The 13,829-nt window shown below is 40.6% G+C and overlaps 1 protein-coding gene and 1 pseudogene across 1 annotated transcript; both read left to right on the top strand.

Moving 5' to 3' along the window:
- The first annotated feature begins 8,339 nt into the window (after positions 1-8,339).
- On the top strand, positions 8,340-10,992 carry LOC133719727 (putative receptor protein kinase ZmPK1). Its single transcript, XM_062145892.1, has one exon. The coding sequence runs from the start codon at positions 8,392-8,394 to the stop codon at positions 10,861-10,863; it is 2,472 nt and encodes an 823-aa protein (XP_062001876.1). The 5' UTR covers positions 8,340-8,391; the 3' UTR covers positions 10,864-10,992.
- A 422-nt stretch (positions 10,993-11,414) lies between these two features.
- LOC133722806 (putative receptor protein kinase ZmPK1) lies at positions 11,415-13,786 on the top strand (annotated as a pseudogene).
- The last annotated feature ends 43 nt before the right edge of the window (positions 13,787-13,829 follow it).

The following is a 13,829-nucleotide window of genomic DNA, read 5'->3' as shown; positions in this document are numbered from 1 at the left end:
GGTTTATTATAGGTCAGTTTAGTCTATGTAAAAGTTTCATTCAAAAATATCATTTTATAAATGCAATTAATATGATTTCTGTTGAAGGATATCGACATAATGTGTGCCTCTACAAACTAGGGTTTAGAGTTGTAATAGGAATGTGTTCTAGGTATTCAATTTACATTACCTTTTTGGATACCTTGTAACTCCCTATTTAAAGGGCTCCTATTATCAATAATAAACACACAATTCTATTCTCCTACAACACGTTATCAGCACGAGCCCTGGGTTAGCCGAAAAAAAAGAAAAAACTTAAACACCAAAATCTGCCGCAACCTCCCTGCAGCCTCCAGCCCACGCACTGCTGCTGCCCCCGCAGCTCCTGCACACCGCAGCCCCCTGCCGCATCTTCCAACCTCCTGCCGAAAGCTCCCCTGCACCGTCCTGCTGCACAGCCGCACGCTCCCCTGCACCTTCCTGCTGCATAGCCGCACGCACACCCAGCTGCCCAGCTCGCCTGCTTGCTACCTGCAGCCGTGCACGCCCCTTGCGTCCTTGCTGTGTTCCTCGCCCAGCTCGCCTGCAGCCGCAAGCCCAGTAGCCCGCGCTGCTTTCTGCCTTCCGCTACTGCAAGCAAGCGCCTTGCGTCCCTGCAAGCCCGCCTGCCTGCCCTGCGCACCTGCTGCCGAAGCTACCTGCACACCTTCTGCCAGCGAAAGAAAAAAAAACAACCACAAAACAAAAGGAAGAAGAAGAAGACGCATAGAAGAAGAAGGGGAAGGAGTGGGCCCAGAAAGAAAAGAAAGAAAAGAAGAAAAGAAGAAAGAAAAAAAAAGGGGGGAGCAGGCTTGGGCCCGAAAAGATAAAAAAGAAAGAAAAAAAAAAGTAGGGAAAAGAGCAGCCCACCAACTGCCAATTTCCGACCAGATTCCGGCAATCCTAATTTAGCTACACGCCTGCATCAACACGCGCATGTATAAAGTATCGTGAAGCAAAGCTTTAAATTACTAAGTAAGTTTTTACGATTAAAGTTCCTGCTTTCTTGTCTTTTAAATTCCTTTATTTTGCTGCAGGATTTGTATAATATGAACATGATTTTGAAAGCGGAATTGTGGGGATTCGCGCTTAACGAACTAAGAGTGTTCGTATGAACTAAGAGTGTTCATAATTAAACGAACTAAGAGCGTTCGTATGAACTAAGAGTGTTCATAATGCTTGGACTAAGAGCGTCCATAAAGCATCAAATTGTGACCATATTAAAGACATCATTGTTTGGTCTAATCCAAAAGAGATTCTTGGAAATCGATTTCTTGGTAGCATAGCTCGGAAATCTTATTATTGTTAGTTTTCGTGGAAGTTTAGCTCCGAAACTAATTCGTTCTTGTTTCACCCTTTTTCAGGATGTCAAACTCGAACATACTCGATTTTGTTCCATTGGATTATGCAGGCAAAAGATACCTAACGTGGGCTCAGGATGTTGAGCTCCACCTTATTGCTCGTGACTTATTGCATACAATCCAAGAGCTTTGTCCTATAGAAACAGCTCCAGACCCTCAAACTGAGAAAGATATTTCCAGGGCACTTGCCTTCATGAAACGTCACATGGATAGTGACCTCCAGTTTGAGTTCATAAATGAGGATAGCGCTATAAAGCTTTGGCAAGCGCTTCGCGAACGATATGGCAATGTTCGTGACTTCATCCTTCCGAATACAGAAGCAGAATGGAAAGATCTTCGCTTCTCTGAATTTGACACAGTCATGCAATTTTATTCGGAAGCCCTCCGCATCAGAGCAATGATGCACTTCTGTGGCAAGACGATTACAGAAGAACAATTGATTGAGAAAACCCTCAATACCTTCCCTGTCTATGCTATGAGATCCTGTGATTTATTTCGGACTCATATAAATGCAAGACGGATCACAAGTTTTCAACAGCTTATTGAAGCTATGAACAGAGATATTGATAGGCCTCAAGATGGCCATCAAGAGCATCGTCCCATGGCTAGAGAAAGTCGCCATCGACGTCATGATCCATACGATCGAAATGCTCGAGAAGGTAATTGCCTAAGGCGACAATCACGCGACCGTAGGAGCCGTGATTTTGAGGGAAGAAGGGTTGGAAACCATGGAGCCAACGTTGGCCATGGTCATCACTTTCCAACGCCACTGGTCCTAGGAACCATGCAAATTGCGCCAATGCGCCTCAATCAAGGGAGAATCCTCTTTATGGTGTCTATTTCTGATATGGAACGTCTGATCAATGGACCCGAATTTGCAATGTACCTAAGAAGGTAGCCGCGTCATGGTGATCAAGACATCGAGTTCAAAAAGACTTTAAATCTGGCGATGAAGACAAAATGCCGCAGATTTTTATTTCGAATAGTATTTTATTTTCCAAGAAATATGTAATGGCAATATGCCTTAGTCAATAAATGACAATTTGCATTAACTCTTTCTCATGAGGCTCATCCAATGAAGTATGATGTCTAGGAAAGTAATTGAGATGTGGTACTTAAGAGAGCCTCGCTCCACCAACATCTCTCTCTACTTCCCTGGTCATATTTGATTGGAGTTACCAAACGGATTGAGTGACTACGATTTGTCTAAGTTTGATTTTTTATTATGGATTAGACTTTGGAAACTTTGATGTAATCATTGGCTATTAATAAAGTGTCGATTCTTTTACTTAATGTCTTGGACATACCTTATTTAATTCGAACTTTATTACATAAGAGCCAATGGTTTTCATGTGGAAACACATTATGAGAATGGACAGAGTTCCTTTGCATCACCTCTAATGACTACGGACATAAACGAGTATTAGAGAAACTTATGTGTCGCTCTAGTGGGTTGTATGAAACCACTATTGAATCCAACCATGTCATGAGAGACGACTTATGGGATTCTGACACATATAAGCTTTGGCATGACCGTTTGGGACACCCAAGTCGTGACATGATGATCCGTGTATTACAAGACTTCACACGGACATCCATTTTTAGAACGAAGAAAAGTAAGAACCAAGAATTGGTTCGAGGAGCTGCACATGCGCCTCATGGCGCCATGATTGTGCAAGACCAGCCACACATGGCCGGCGCCGCCTACCCCCTGCGGCAAATACATGGCATTGACGCCATAAACTCCTCTCTCTACTTCTCAAGTCCATTTTGACATTGTGGCTTAACCAAAACCTTCATTGGTTGATTATAAGGCCCATGTTTCGTTCTGTAAAGCCTGTTATTTAGGATTGAGACCATCCTATGCAAAGGAGATTGAGGAAATAATTCCATTCTTACAAAGAATCTAAGGGAATTCTATGGATTTGATCAACCAACTTGCGGACCGTATAGATGTTTTATGGTGTTGGTTGATACGCAAACATGCTGGCCACGTGTTGTGCCATTATCCACTCGTAATGCTGCTTATACTACACTCCTAGCACATAACATATGGCTACGGGCTCACAACCCAGATCATCCCATTCAGTCAATTTGACTTGATAATGCTAGAGAGTTTACATCGACAATTTTCGATGACTATTGCATATCATTGGGTATTGATATCAAGTATCGTATTCCCATGTACACACCCAATTGGTCTCGCGAAAAAGCCACCATTAAATGACTACGATGGTAGCCCGGACATTGGTAATGCGCACCAATATTTCCGCTTGGGTTATGCAATATCGCATGCAGCTATGCTAATTCGTCTACAACTCATAGCAGCCACTCAACTTTTATTTGCGTTACAGCTAGTGACTGGGTTCGAGTCTAATATCTCGTATTTATGCATATTTGAGTGTGCGGTTCATGTACCAATTGCGCCGCCACAGCGCATCAACATGAGTCATTGCAACGAATGCATATATATATTTGTTGGACATGAGTCTCCAACTATAAGTCCGCTATGTAGAACCCTTGACAGGCGATCTCTATTTCGCTGGATTTGCGAATTGTCACTTTGATGAGACAGTCTTCCCGTCGTTAGGGGGAGATTAGAACGTCAATGTTCAACAGGAACGAGAGGAATTGTCGTGGTCTGTCCCCACTATGTCTCATCTTGATCCCCTAAAAGTGACGAGATCACATATACCTGCTGCAAACATGCCTGCAAGGATTGATGTCCCCACAAGAGGACATGGTGCCACCCAGAGAAGATGGGTACTGCACCACTACCATGGATGGTGGTATGGTGACGCCACAAAGGTGGCATAATGGCGTCATAGGCCATGGGTTCCGCTAGAGAGAGTAGGAAACACATAGGTTCGATGGATTCTCGCCCTAAGAAGAGAGCGAGTTTGGCACAACTTGATCCATTGATCATTGATACTCAAAATCCGTCTCATGAGAATATTTTGGATTGTGGTTATGTCCAAGAGACATCGTTGGGGGACGCCTCAATGTTAGAACCAATTCCTGAGAATATAGAGATCTCTACGAACTACACTAGTGTACATGAGGACGTGGAATTATTGAGACCAATGACATCGAACCTTACTCCGTTGAAGAATGTCAACGTAGAGAAAATTGGCCTAAATGGAAAGATGCAATCCAGGTTGAATTAGATTCACTAACGAAGAGGAAGGATTTTGGGCCTGAGATGCCAACACCTCCTAACATAAAACCTGTTGACATTAATAGGTCTTCGTTAGATAGCGTGACGAGAAAAAGATATGGTAATCTCACCTTATGGCGCAAGGTTTCTCACAACGCCCTGGAATCGACTACGAGAAGACATATTCTCTCGTAATGGATGTCATTATACTCCACTACCTTGTCAGTTTGGTAGTTTCCAAATAACTGAACATGCAGCTTACAAATGTGGTCACTACATATCTTTATGGGGATCTAGATACGGAATATAATGAAGGTTCTTGTGAACTTCATTTACCCAAGTCAAGTGGCTCTAGACCATGGAGCACGTTTGCAACGAGGTTGAAACGCTCACTAAAGTGACTACTTGATTGGGAAGGGATATGATGAACTATGCCCACGCGTTTCCATGACAAGTTCCGGATTTGCAATTGTCGCGGTTTATGTTGATAAACATAATTGGAACCCTTGTGAGTTAAGGAAAACCACTGAACACCTGAAATCCGAGTTTGAGAGGAAGGACCTTGGGAGAACACAGTTTTGTATACCGTGTCAATAGATGCTTAGGCATTTTGATAAAGTCAAAAATGCACTCCCATGGTCGTCTGTAGTCTTGGCCCTAAAAGGGATCCGTTTCGTCCCAGGGATGATGACGAAGACGTGTTAATAGCAGAAGTGCTTACTTATGTACAATAGGCGCATTATTGTACTTAGCACAATACAAGACCGGACACCTCAATTATTATGAACTTGTTGGCTGGATATAGCCCCGCGCCAACGCAACGCCATTGGACTGGTATAAAGACAATCTTTCGTTACTTAAAAGGGTACGATTGATATTGGCTTGTTTTATCCCTACAGAGAGAAAAGAAATAACAGAAGTGTGGGATCGGACTCCACAAGGCAAAACGCCACCTTCCGTGCTCCTCCTCCCCTCCATCAAAATGACAACGATGTCTTGATGGGTTTTGCTGATGCAGGGTATCTCTCTGACCCTCACAAAGGTCGCTCCCAAACGGGTTATGTCTTTACCATGGGAAGCACAACGATATCTTGGAGGTCTACAAAACAGACCCTTGTTGCTACTTCCTCAAATCATGCAGAGATTATTGCTCCAGATGAAGCTGTGCGAGCATGCATATGGCTAAGGTCTATAGTTAGACACATTCGAGGAACTTGTGGTTTGAAGTCTACCACAGATGAACCTACATGCATTTATGAGGATAATGCAGCTTGTATTGAACAAATGAAATTAGGTTTCATCAAGGGCAACAACACCAAGCATATATCGCCTAAGTTCTTTTACAATCAGCAACAACAAGCACTTCTAAATATTGAAGTGAACCAAATCCGATTAAAGGATGATGTAGCGGACTTATTTACTAAGTTGTTACCAAAATCCACATTCGAGAAACATGTGAAGAGCATCGGATTGAGAAAGTTATCCGAACTCCCATGATTGTAGCAATCAGGGGGAGATATTGACATCAGGGGGAGGCATGATGTCTACATGTTCGATCTCGAAGAGTGAAGGACGTGTTGTGCTCTTTTTGTCCTTCGACCAGGGTTATTTTTGTCCCACAGGGTTTTTGTTACCTGGCAAAGTTTTTAACGAGGCAACAATCAAAGCGTCATCACCAAGTTTGAGCGGCACAAGGGGGAGTGTTGAAGGAGATCGACATAATGTGTGCCTCTACAAACTAGGGTTTAGAGTTGTAATAGGAATGTGTTCTAGGTATTCAATTGTAATCGGATTCTATTACCTTTTTGGGTACCTTGTAACTCCCTATTTAAAGGGCTCCTATTATCAATAATAAACACACAATTCATTCTCCTACAACAATTTCTTTATTTTTAACCGAAATTTCCTTAAATTTGAAGTACCGAAATCGAAACCGAAACTTGAAACCTTGGGTAAGACTAGTATTACTCAAACGGTGCTACCGAATTCAACTTGTACGCCATTTAGTCAGGTTTGAGTTAGTCAAGGTCGAGTGATCTATATATTGTGGAACAATGACAATTCAACTGGGTTCCAACCATAAAAAATAATAATAATACTTAAAAAAAACTAGTTTAGCAACCTACTACAATACAGTACAATTATAATTACAATATACAGTACAATTATAATTACATTATCAATATACAGTACAATTATAATTACATATAGATAAAAAAAACTAGTTTAGCAACCTACTACAATACTACTCGTACATATTAAATATCACAATTCTATTATAAATGTATAATTTTAGAGAGGCTACATTGTAAATAGGTTTACATTTCATCGAGAAAAATTCATCTCTTTTTAACTGGGAGGTTTTAACTGACTAATTATTTGTTGAAAAAAAATGCTTTATAATTTTCCCATTTTTTATAGTATGGTCTTACCGCACCAAAAAAAAAGAAAAGAAAAGAATAGTATGGTCTGGACAATGAAATTTTGTTTGGCACAAAACTTTTCCTTTTAATTTATTTTTGATGGGAACCTTTTGCTGTAAAATTTCATCAGTGAAGGTTCGTTTATTTATTTATTTTTATTTTGAGATTTTTACCAACTATTAACATGTCGGCGAAAGTAATTTATTTATTTTTGAATAGTATACTCTTGCTAACAAAAATTGGTCCTCATAAGAGTGTTCCATTTTATTATTATTATTTTTATGAGGGTAGGCAATTAAATAGTACGTGATATAACAGGTTTCATTTTCATGTAGAGTTTGTCATTCTTTTCATTTTTGTTTTGTTTACATTTTACGATCATTCTTTCATTTTCAACCCCCATTGATTTGCACGTAGATTTCGTCATTCTTTTATTTCAAAGATTAAAGACCCCTTTTTGCGACCGAAGAAAAGAACCTTCTTTTGTTGTACTTGGAAGTTGGAACAATAAGCCGAATTCTCACCAGACCCCATACGTGAAACTGGACGGTATTTGTACTTTATAGGATTTTTGGGTGCAATAGTTGTTATCAATCAACTTCTTGACTTGGAAGTCCATACAAGCCCATCTTCCTAGGGTATTGGTAGGGTCCTTGTGGATATTGGAGTCTCCATCATCCACTTCACCTATCTTCCTAGGCATAATAAATAATTAATAATGATGAAACACATTCATATTTGTGTATTACATTGACCAAAGCACAACGATTCGTACAGGCCGGTAATGTTACATAATGTCCTTTTCTTCCTTGACTACGAACTTGTTCTAAGAACCAAGAGGTATATTAACATTCTAAGCAACCTCTCACGGAAGGTGATATCGCAAGTTGGATTCCCTCTCTTTTAAGTTAGAAAAATTAATCATATAATGACAATTCGTTGTGATTACTTAAATCATATTACCATGTAATTTTTAATTTAATTGATTTCTTACGGAAATTGTTTGTACATGGTGATCGAAAAATAAACGGCGGTGAAATCGTAAGGCCACATTGTGGAATAGAAAACGAAAGAACACTCGTGCACCATGTGATGACTCGCTGGAAACCAGCATCTCTCTGGTGAAATTAATATAATACATATCATTAAACTCTGCTAAGATCTTTGTGTGCTCTGCTCTCATTTGACCTCGGAACTCTCGCAAACTTCTTAATATATAAGAATGGAAGATCTTTGAGAATCTTAATCACTATCAAGTACATAATTTGGACCCTTATGCTTATACCTAAGACGTGCCAGTGTGGCACACATGAAGTACCTCATAAAAACAATCTAATCTATGCATGAATGGCACTAATAGCGTAGAAGATCCAAACACAAGTGACCCCTTCCAAATTTTCTTTTATGAAGACAACAGAAATGATAACCATTGATGACTTTTTGTCCTCCTTCTAGTGTATATAAACAGAGTCAGTACTCAGTAGTTCACAAACATAAAAACCCTTCAGCAAAAATGAAGTACAGAGCTTTTTCAGTCTCCTTTCTATGTCTTCTCTGTTTTGCAACTGCAAAAACCCTAAGTAGTCTGAAGAGAGGATCTTCTCTTTCAGTGGAGGATGATTCAGATTTCCTAACCTCACCAGACAAGTCTTTCACCTGTGGGTTTCATGGGGTTGGCACAAATGCCTACTGGTTCTCAATTTGGTTCACAAAATCAAAAGACAGGACCATTGTTTGGATGGCCAACAGGGACAAGCCAGTCAATGGCTTGGGGTCTAGAGTCTATCTGAGCCGAGATGGCTCGATGGTCTTGACTGATGTAGATGGAGCCATCATCTGGAAGAGCAGCACCAACTCGAGTACCAGTACTGTTGCTGAAAGAGCTGAGCTTTTGGATTCTGGCAACCTTGTTCTGAAGGACCCTAGTGGTAAAATTCTATGGCAAAGCTTTGATTTTCCTACTGATACTTTGCTCCCAAACCAACACTTTAGAAAGAGCAATAAGTTGATTTCTAATTTGGGAAGAGGGGATTTTGGTACTGGCTATTTTAGTTTCTATTTTGATAATGATAATGTTTTGAAGTTGATGTATGATGGTCCTGATATTTCAAGCTTGTACTGGCCTGACCTTGATTATAGTGTGTTTCAGAATGGTAGAAATGCTTATAATAGTAGTAGAGTTGCTGTTTTAGATGAACTTGGTAGTTTTTCGTCTAGTGATGAACTGCAATTTAGTGCTTTTGACATGGGTTTGAGAGTGAAAAGGAGGTTGACAATGGATTATGATGGAAATCTAAGACTTTATAGTCTTAATAGCTCAACAGGATTGTGGATAATCACATGGCAAGCTATGGTGGAGCTTTGTAAGGTTCATGGGATATGTGGGCAAAATGGGATTTGTATATATACACCAGGGCCAAAGTGTTCATGTCCTCCTGGCTATGAAGTAGTCGATGCAAGTAACTTGAACTTGGGCTGCAAGCCTAAGTTCAAGCGTACATGCTTGAAGTCCCAAGAGGAGAAATTTGTGCAGATTCCGCAAGTAGATTTCTATGGATTTGATCTCAATTATAGTGTAGCAGTTTCAATTGATCATTGCAGACAGCTCTGCTTGGGGGATTGCCGGTGTGTGGCATTTAGCTATAGGCTAAATGGGGAAGGGTGGTGTTACACCAAAAGTGCTCTTTTCAATGGCTACAAGTCTCCAGATTTTGTGGGCAGTATATACTTGAGAATGCCTGTGAGTGTGGAAACACCATTACTAGTCACCAGGCTCAATGCCCTGGATACATGTAAGAGTACTGAGGCCCAAAAAATGGGTTCTGCTTCAATGTATGACATTACTAGTAAAAGGGTAAGATGGACATATCTGTATTGGTTTGCTACTGCGGCTGGTGCAGTTGAAATTCTCTTCATACTTTCAGGTTGGTGGTTACTTTTCAGAAGACATGACGCTAGAGCTCCTATCGAAGATGGATATCATGTGATTTCGAGTCAATTTAGAATGTTTCGGTACGCTGAGCTCAAGAAGGCGACCAAAACATTCAAGGAAGAGCTGGGAAGAGGGGCTTCTGGGGCTGTGTTTAAGGGTGTTCTGGAAGATGAGAGAGTGGTTGCTGTGAAGAAATTGGCAGACATTTATCAAGGTGAAGATGTGTTTTGGGCTGAAGTAAGCATAATTGGTAAAATAAATCACATGAACCTAGTGAGAATATGGGGATTCTGTTCAGAAGATAAACACAGACTCCTGGTGTCTGAGTTTATTGAAAATGGATCACTAGACAAGCACTTGTTCCCCCCAAATTTTCTTGGATGGCAAGAAAGGTTTAAAGTTGCAATAGGGGTTGCAAAGGGTTTAGCCTATCTTCACCATGAGTGTCTAGAATGGGTTATACATTGTGATGTGAAGCCTGAAAATATACTCTTAGACAGTAACTTTGAGGCAAAGATTGCAGATTTCGGGCTAGCAAAGTTGACCCAGAGAGGCAGCCAGAGCTCTATGTTCTCTCAAATTCGAGGAACAAAAGGGTATATGGCCCCAGAGTGGGCTCTAAACCTTCCAATCACTGCCAAAGTGGATGTTTACAGTTATGGAGTGGTGATTCTAGAGTTAGTGAAGGGCATTCGACTTTCGAATTGGGCAATGGAGGATAGTGAGGAGCAAGAGGCAGAGCTGACTAGGTGTGTGAGGATAGTGAAAAGGAAGATTCAATGTGGAGAAGATTCATGGATGGAGGATATGTTGGATCCAAGACTAAAAGGGCAGTTCAGCAGGAAACAAGCAGAAAAGATGGTTGAGATTGGTATTTCTTGTGTGGAAGAAGATAGGAGCAGAAGACCAACAATGGATTCAGTATTACAAGATTTGCTAGAATGTGAAGATGAGTCCTATGTGCATCTGTAAAAAAACATTAAAAATAAATTTGGCTACAAGTGCATATGTAAAATTTTACTTGAACTGAATCCTGTAGTATTTGCCATTATGTAATTGTTTTTTTTTTTTTTCGCAAAAAATAAATTACAGAATCCAATATGTTTTGTATTTGAGTCATAGTATATAAACGTGCAAAGGTAACTGGGTTGAGAATCACAAGCCTATAATGCAGTGTTGATGGGATATACGTAGCTCTATTCAAACACCACACGACGGAAGGAAAAGATTCCATTTTTATATTTCATTGTGCAAAGCATGTTTCAAACAGAGCTGGCAAACATGACCGAGTCATTGAATCTCGATCATAAATTCATGAAAAGAAAATTATTAGAAAACAAATGATCATAATAATGTAACATGTGAACCACATAATCAATCTATTGTGATCTGGAAAAACTCAATTTCGTTTTGGATACCTGAAGGCTGAAGAAAGCCATCAGATTCTGAAGAAGGCTTACCGTATAAGTCTATATTGGTCAACTGCCATTTCCAAGGCAAAAGCATTTTCAAAAAAATCCACCATGGAAGTTCCCAAGTTTATTCTTCTTTTGCTATTTGCAGCAACCTTTGCTTGGAGTCGAGCACAGTTAGAAGGGCTGCCAAGCTTAAAGCAAGGGAACTCCTTGAAAGTTGAGGAAGAGAGCAACTTCTTGGTTTCACCAAATGGAACCTTTTCGAGCGGATTTTACAAAGTTGGCGTCAATGCCTCCTGTTATTCAATATGGTTCACAAATAGTGCCGACAAAACAGTTGTCTGGATGGCTAATCCAGATAAGCCTGTCAGCGAAAGACGCTCGAAGCTAACCCTCCATGGAAATGGCAACCTGGTTTTGACTGATGCACTAGGTTCAGTTGTGTGGTCAACCAACACAATCTCTAAGGAAGTCATGGAACTTCAGCTTCTTGAAACAGGAAACTTGGTGCTGAGGAACCAAGACGACAGGATCATCTGGCAGAGTTTTGATTCTCCAACGGATACACTTCTACCATCACAGCCACTCACCAAGAACACAACCTTGGTGTCCATGAGAAGCCAAGGTACATACTTATCTGGATTCTATAACTTCAAGTTCGATGATAACAGTATCTTGTTTCTCATCTATAATGGCCCTCTACTTTCTAGTGTTTATTGGCCCCAGATTGTTTCAACTGTTTTTGAAAGTGGTAGAAATCCTTACAACAGCTCTAGAGTGGCAATTTTAGATGAGGCTGGACAATTTATATCTAGTGACAATATGCAGTTCTATGCATCTGACTATGGGGTTGGTCCAAAGCGGCGTTTAACAATGGATTATGATGGCATCTTAAGATTGTACAGTCTTGATGAATCAGCCGGGACTTGGAAACTGTCATGGTTGCCTGATGGTGTCGATGCATGCCTGGTTCAGGGCTTGTGTGGTGAATATGGTATTTGCACATACAAGCCACTACCTACTTGTACTTGCCCTTCAGGGTTTTCCCTGAACGATCCCTCAGACTGGTCCAAAGGCTGCTCACCTCCCTTCAATTTGACCCAAGATACAAGCAAGCTAGACTTCCTGGAACTCCCTTACACAGATTACTATGGATATGACTTGGAAACCTATCAACTTGGAATTTCTTTTGAAGCATGCAGGAATTCATGCCTAGTGGATTCGAGATGCTTGGGATTCGGATATGCGCTGGATGGATTAGGGCAATGTTACCCTAAGAGTCTTCTGCTTAATGGATACCGTATGTCAAATGTTAAGAGCATCTTGCATGTTAAGATTCCAAAAGATTTTCTGACCCCTGGTGCAGTCCAAAGCAAACTAGAAGCACATGATCTGAGTTGTTCCGCAGCTCAGTTTTTTGTAAGTAGTGATCTTGAAACAGAAAAGGGGAATGGAAATCAGTATATGAAATACCTTATTGGATTTGTGAGTTCCTTTGCAATAATTGAAGCAATCTGCATTGGTTTGGCATGGTGGTATGTGTTCCGAAAACAAGCTCATGAGGAACTGGTGAACATGGGTTACATGACATTAGCCATAAATGCTGTAGGATTTAAACATTTCACCTATGCAGAACTAAAGAAAGCAACCAATGACTTCAAACAGGAGATAGGAAAAGGAGGGTTCGGAACAGTCTATAAAGGGGTTCTGGATGGTGAAAGATTTGTAGCTGTGAAGAGATTAGAAGGCATTCTGCAAGGAGATGCCGAATTTTGGGCAGAGGTGAGTGTCATAGGGAATATCAATCATATGAACTTGGTTAAACTATATGGTTTCTGTGCTGATAATAATCATAAGCTATTGGTGTATGAGTACCTGGAGAATGGATCCTTGGATAAACTCTTGTTCTCAGATGTTGAACTTGGATTGGAAAAGCGGTACAAGATTGCATTAGGCACCGCAAAGGGTTTGTCATATCTACATGAGGAGTGCCTTGAATGGGTACTCCACTGTGATGTAAAGCCTCAAAATATACTGTTAGACGACCATCTTGAACCTAAGGTGGCAGATTTTGGCATGTCCAAGTTGTTCAAAGACATTAATGATGAAGGCATTGGATTTTCTAGAGTTCGAGGCACCAGAGGTTATATGGCTCCAGAGTGGATGGTGAATCTGAAAATTGATGCAAAGGCAGATGTCTACAGCTATGGGATTGTTCTGTTGGAGCTACTGACTGGAAAGAGTGCTTCTATTCTGCTTCAGCTTTTGCACAAGAGTACATTGAACACAACCAACTGGTACAATGTGTGACTGAAAAGATCAGAGTCGAAGGGATTAAGGAAGTGATAGATCCTCGACTTCATCATGATTTCAACAAAAAGAAGCTCGAAAGATTGATGAAGGTTGCTCTTTTGTGTGTACAAGAAGATCGAAGTGCAAGACCTGCCATGAGTAAGGTGGTGGAGCTTCTACTTGAGTAAAGGGCAGATAATAAAGGAACTGAAGATCAGGGAATAAATACTA

This window comes from Rosa rugosa, chromosome 7 (genome assembly GCF_958449725.1).
Source record: "Rosa rugosa chromosome 7, drRosRugo1.1, whole genome shotgun sequence".
In the NCBI taxonomy this organism is placed as follows: Eukaryota; Viridiplantae; Streptophyta; class Magnoliopsida; order Rosales; family Rosaceae; genus Rosa; species Rosa rugosa.
This window is presented reverse-complemented; position numbering and strand designations above follow the sequence as displayed.

Bases quoted from the DNA above. Each gene is read 5' to 3' on its own strand.
- LOC133719727 (XM_062145892.1), top strand. From the start codon at position 8,392: ATGACTTTTTGTCCTCCTTCTAGTGTATATAAACAGAGTCAGTACTCA.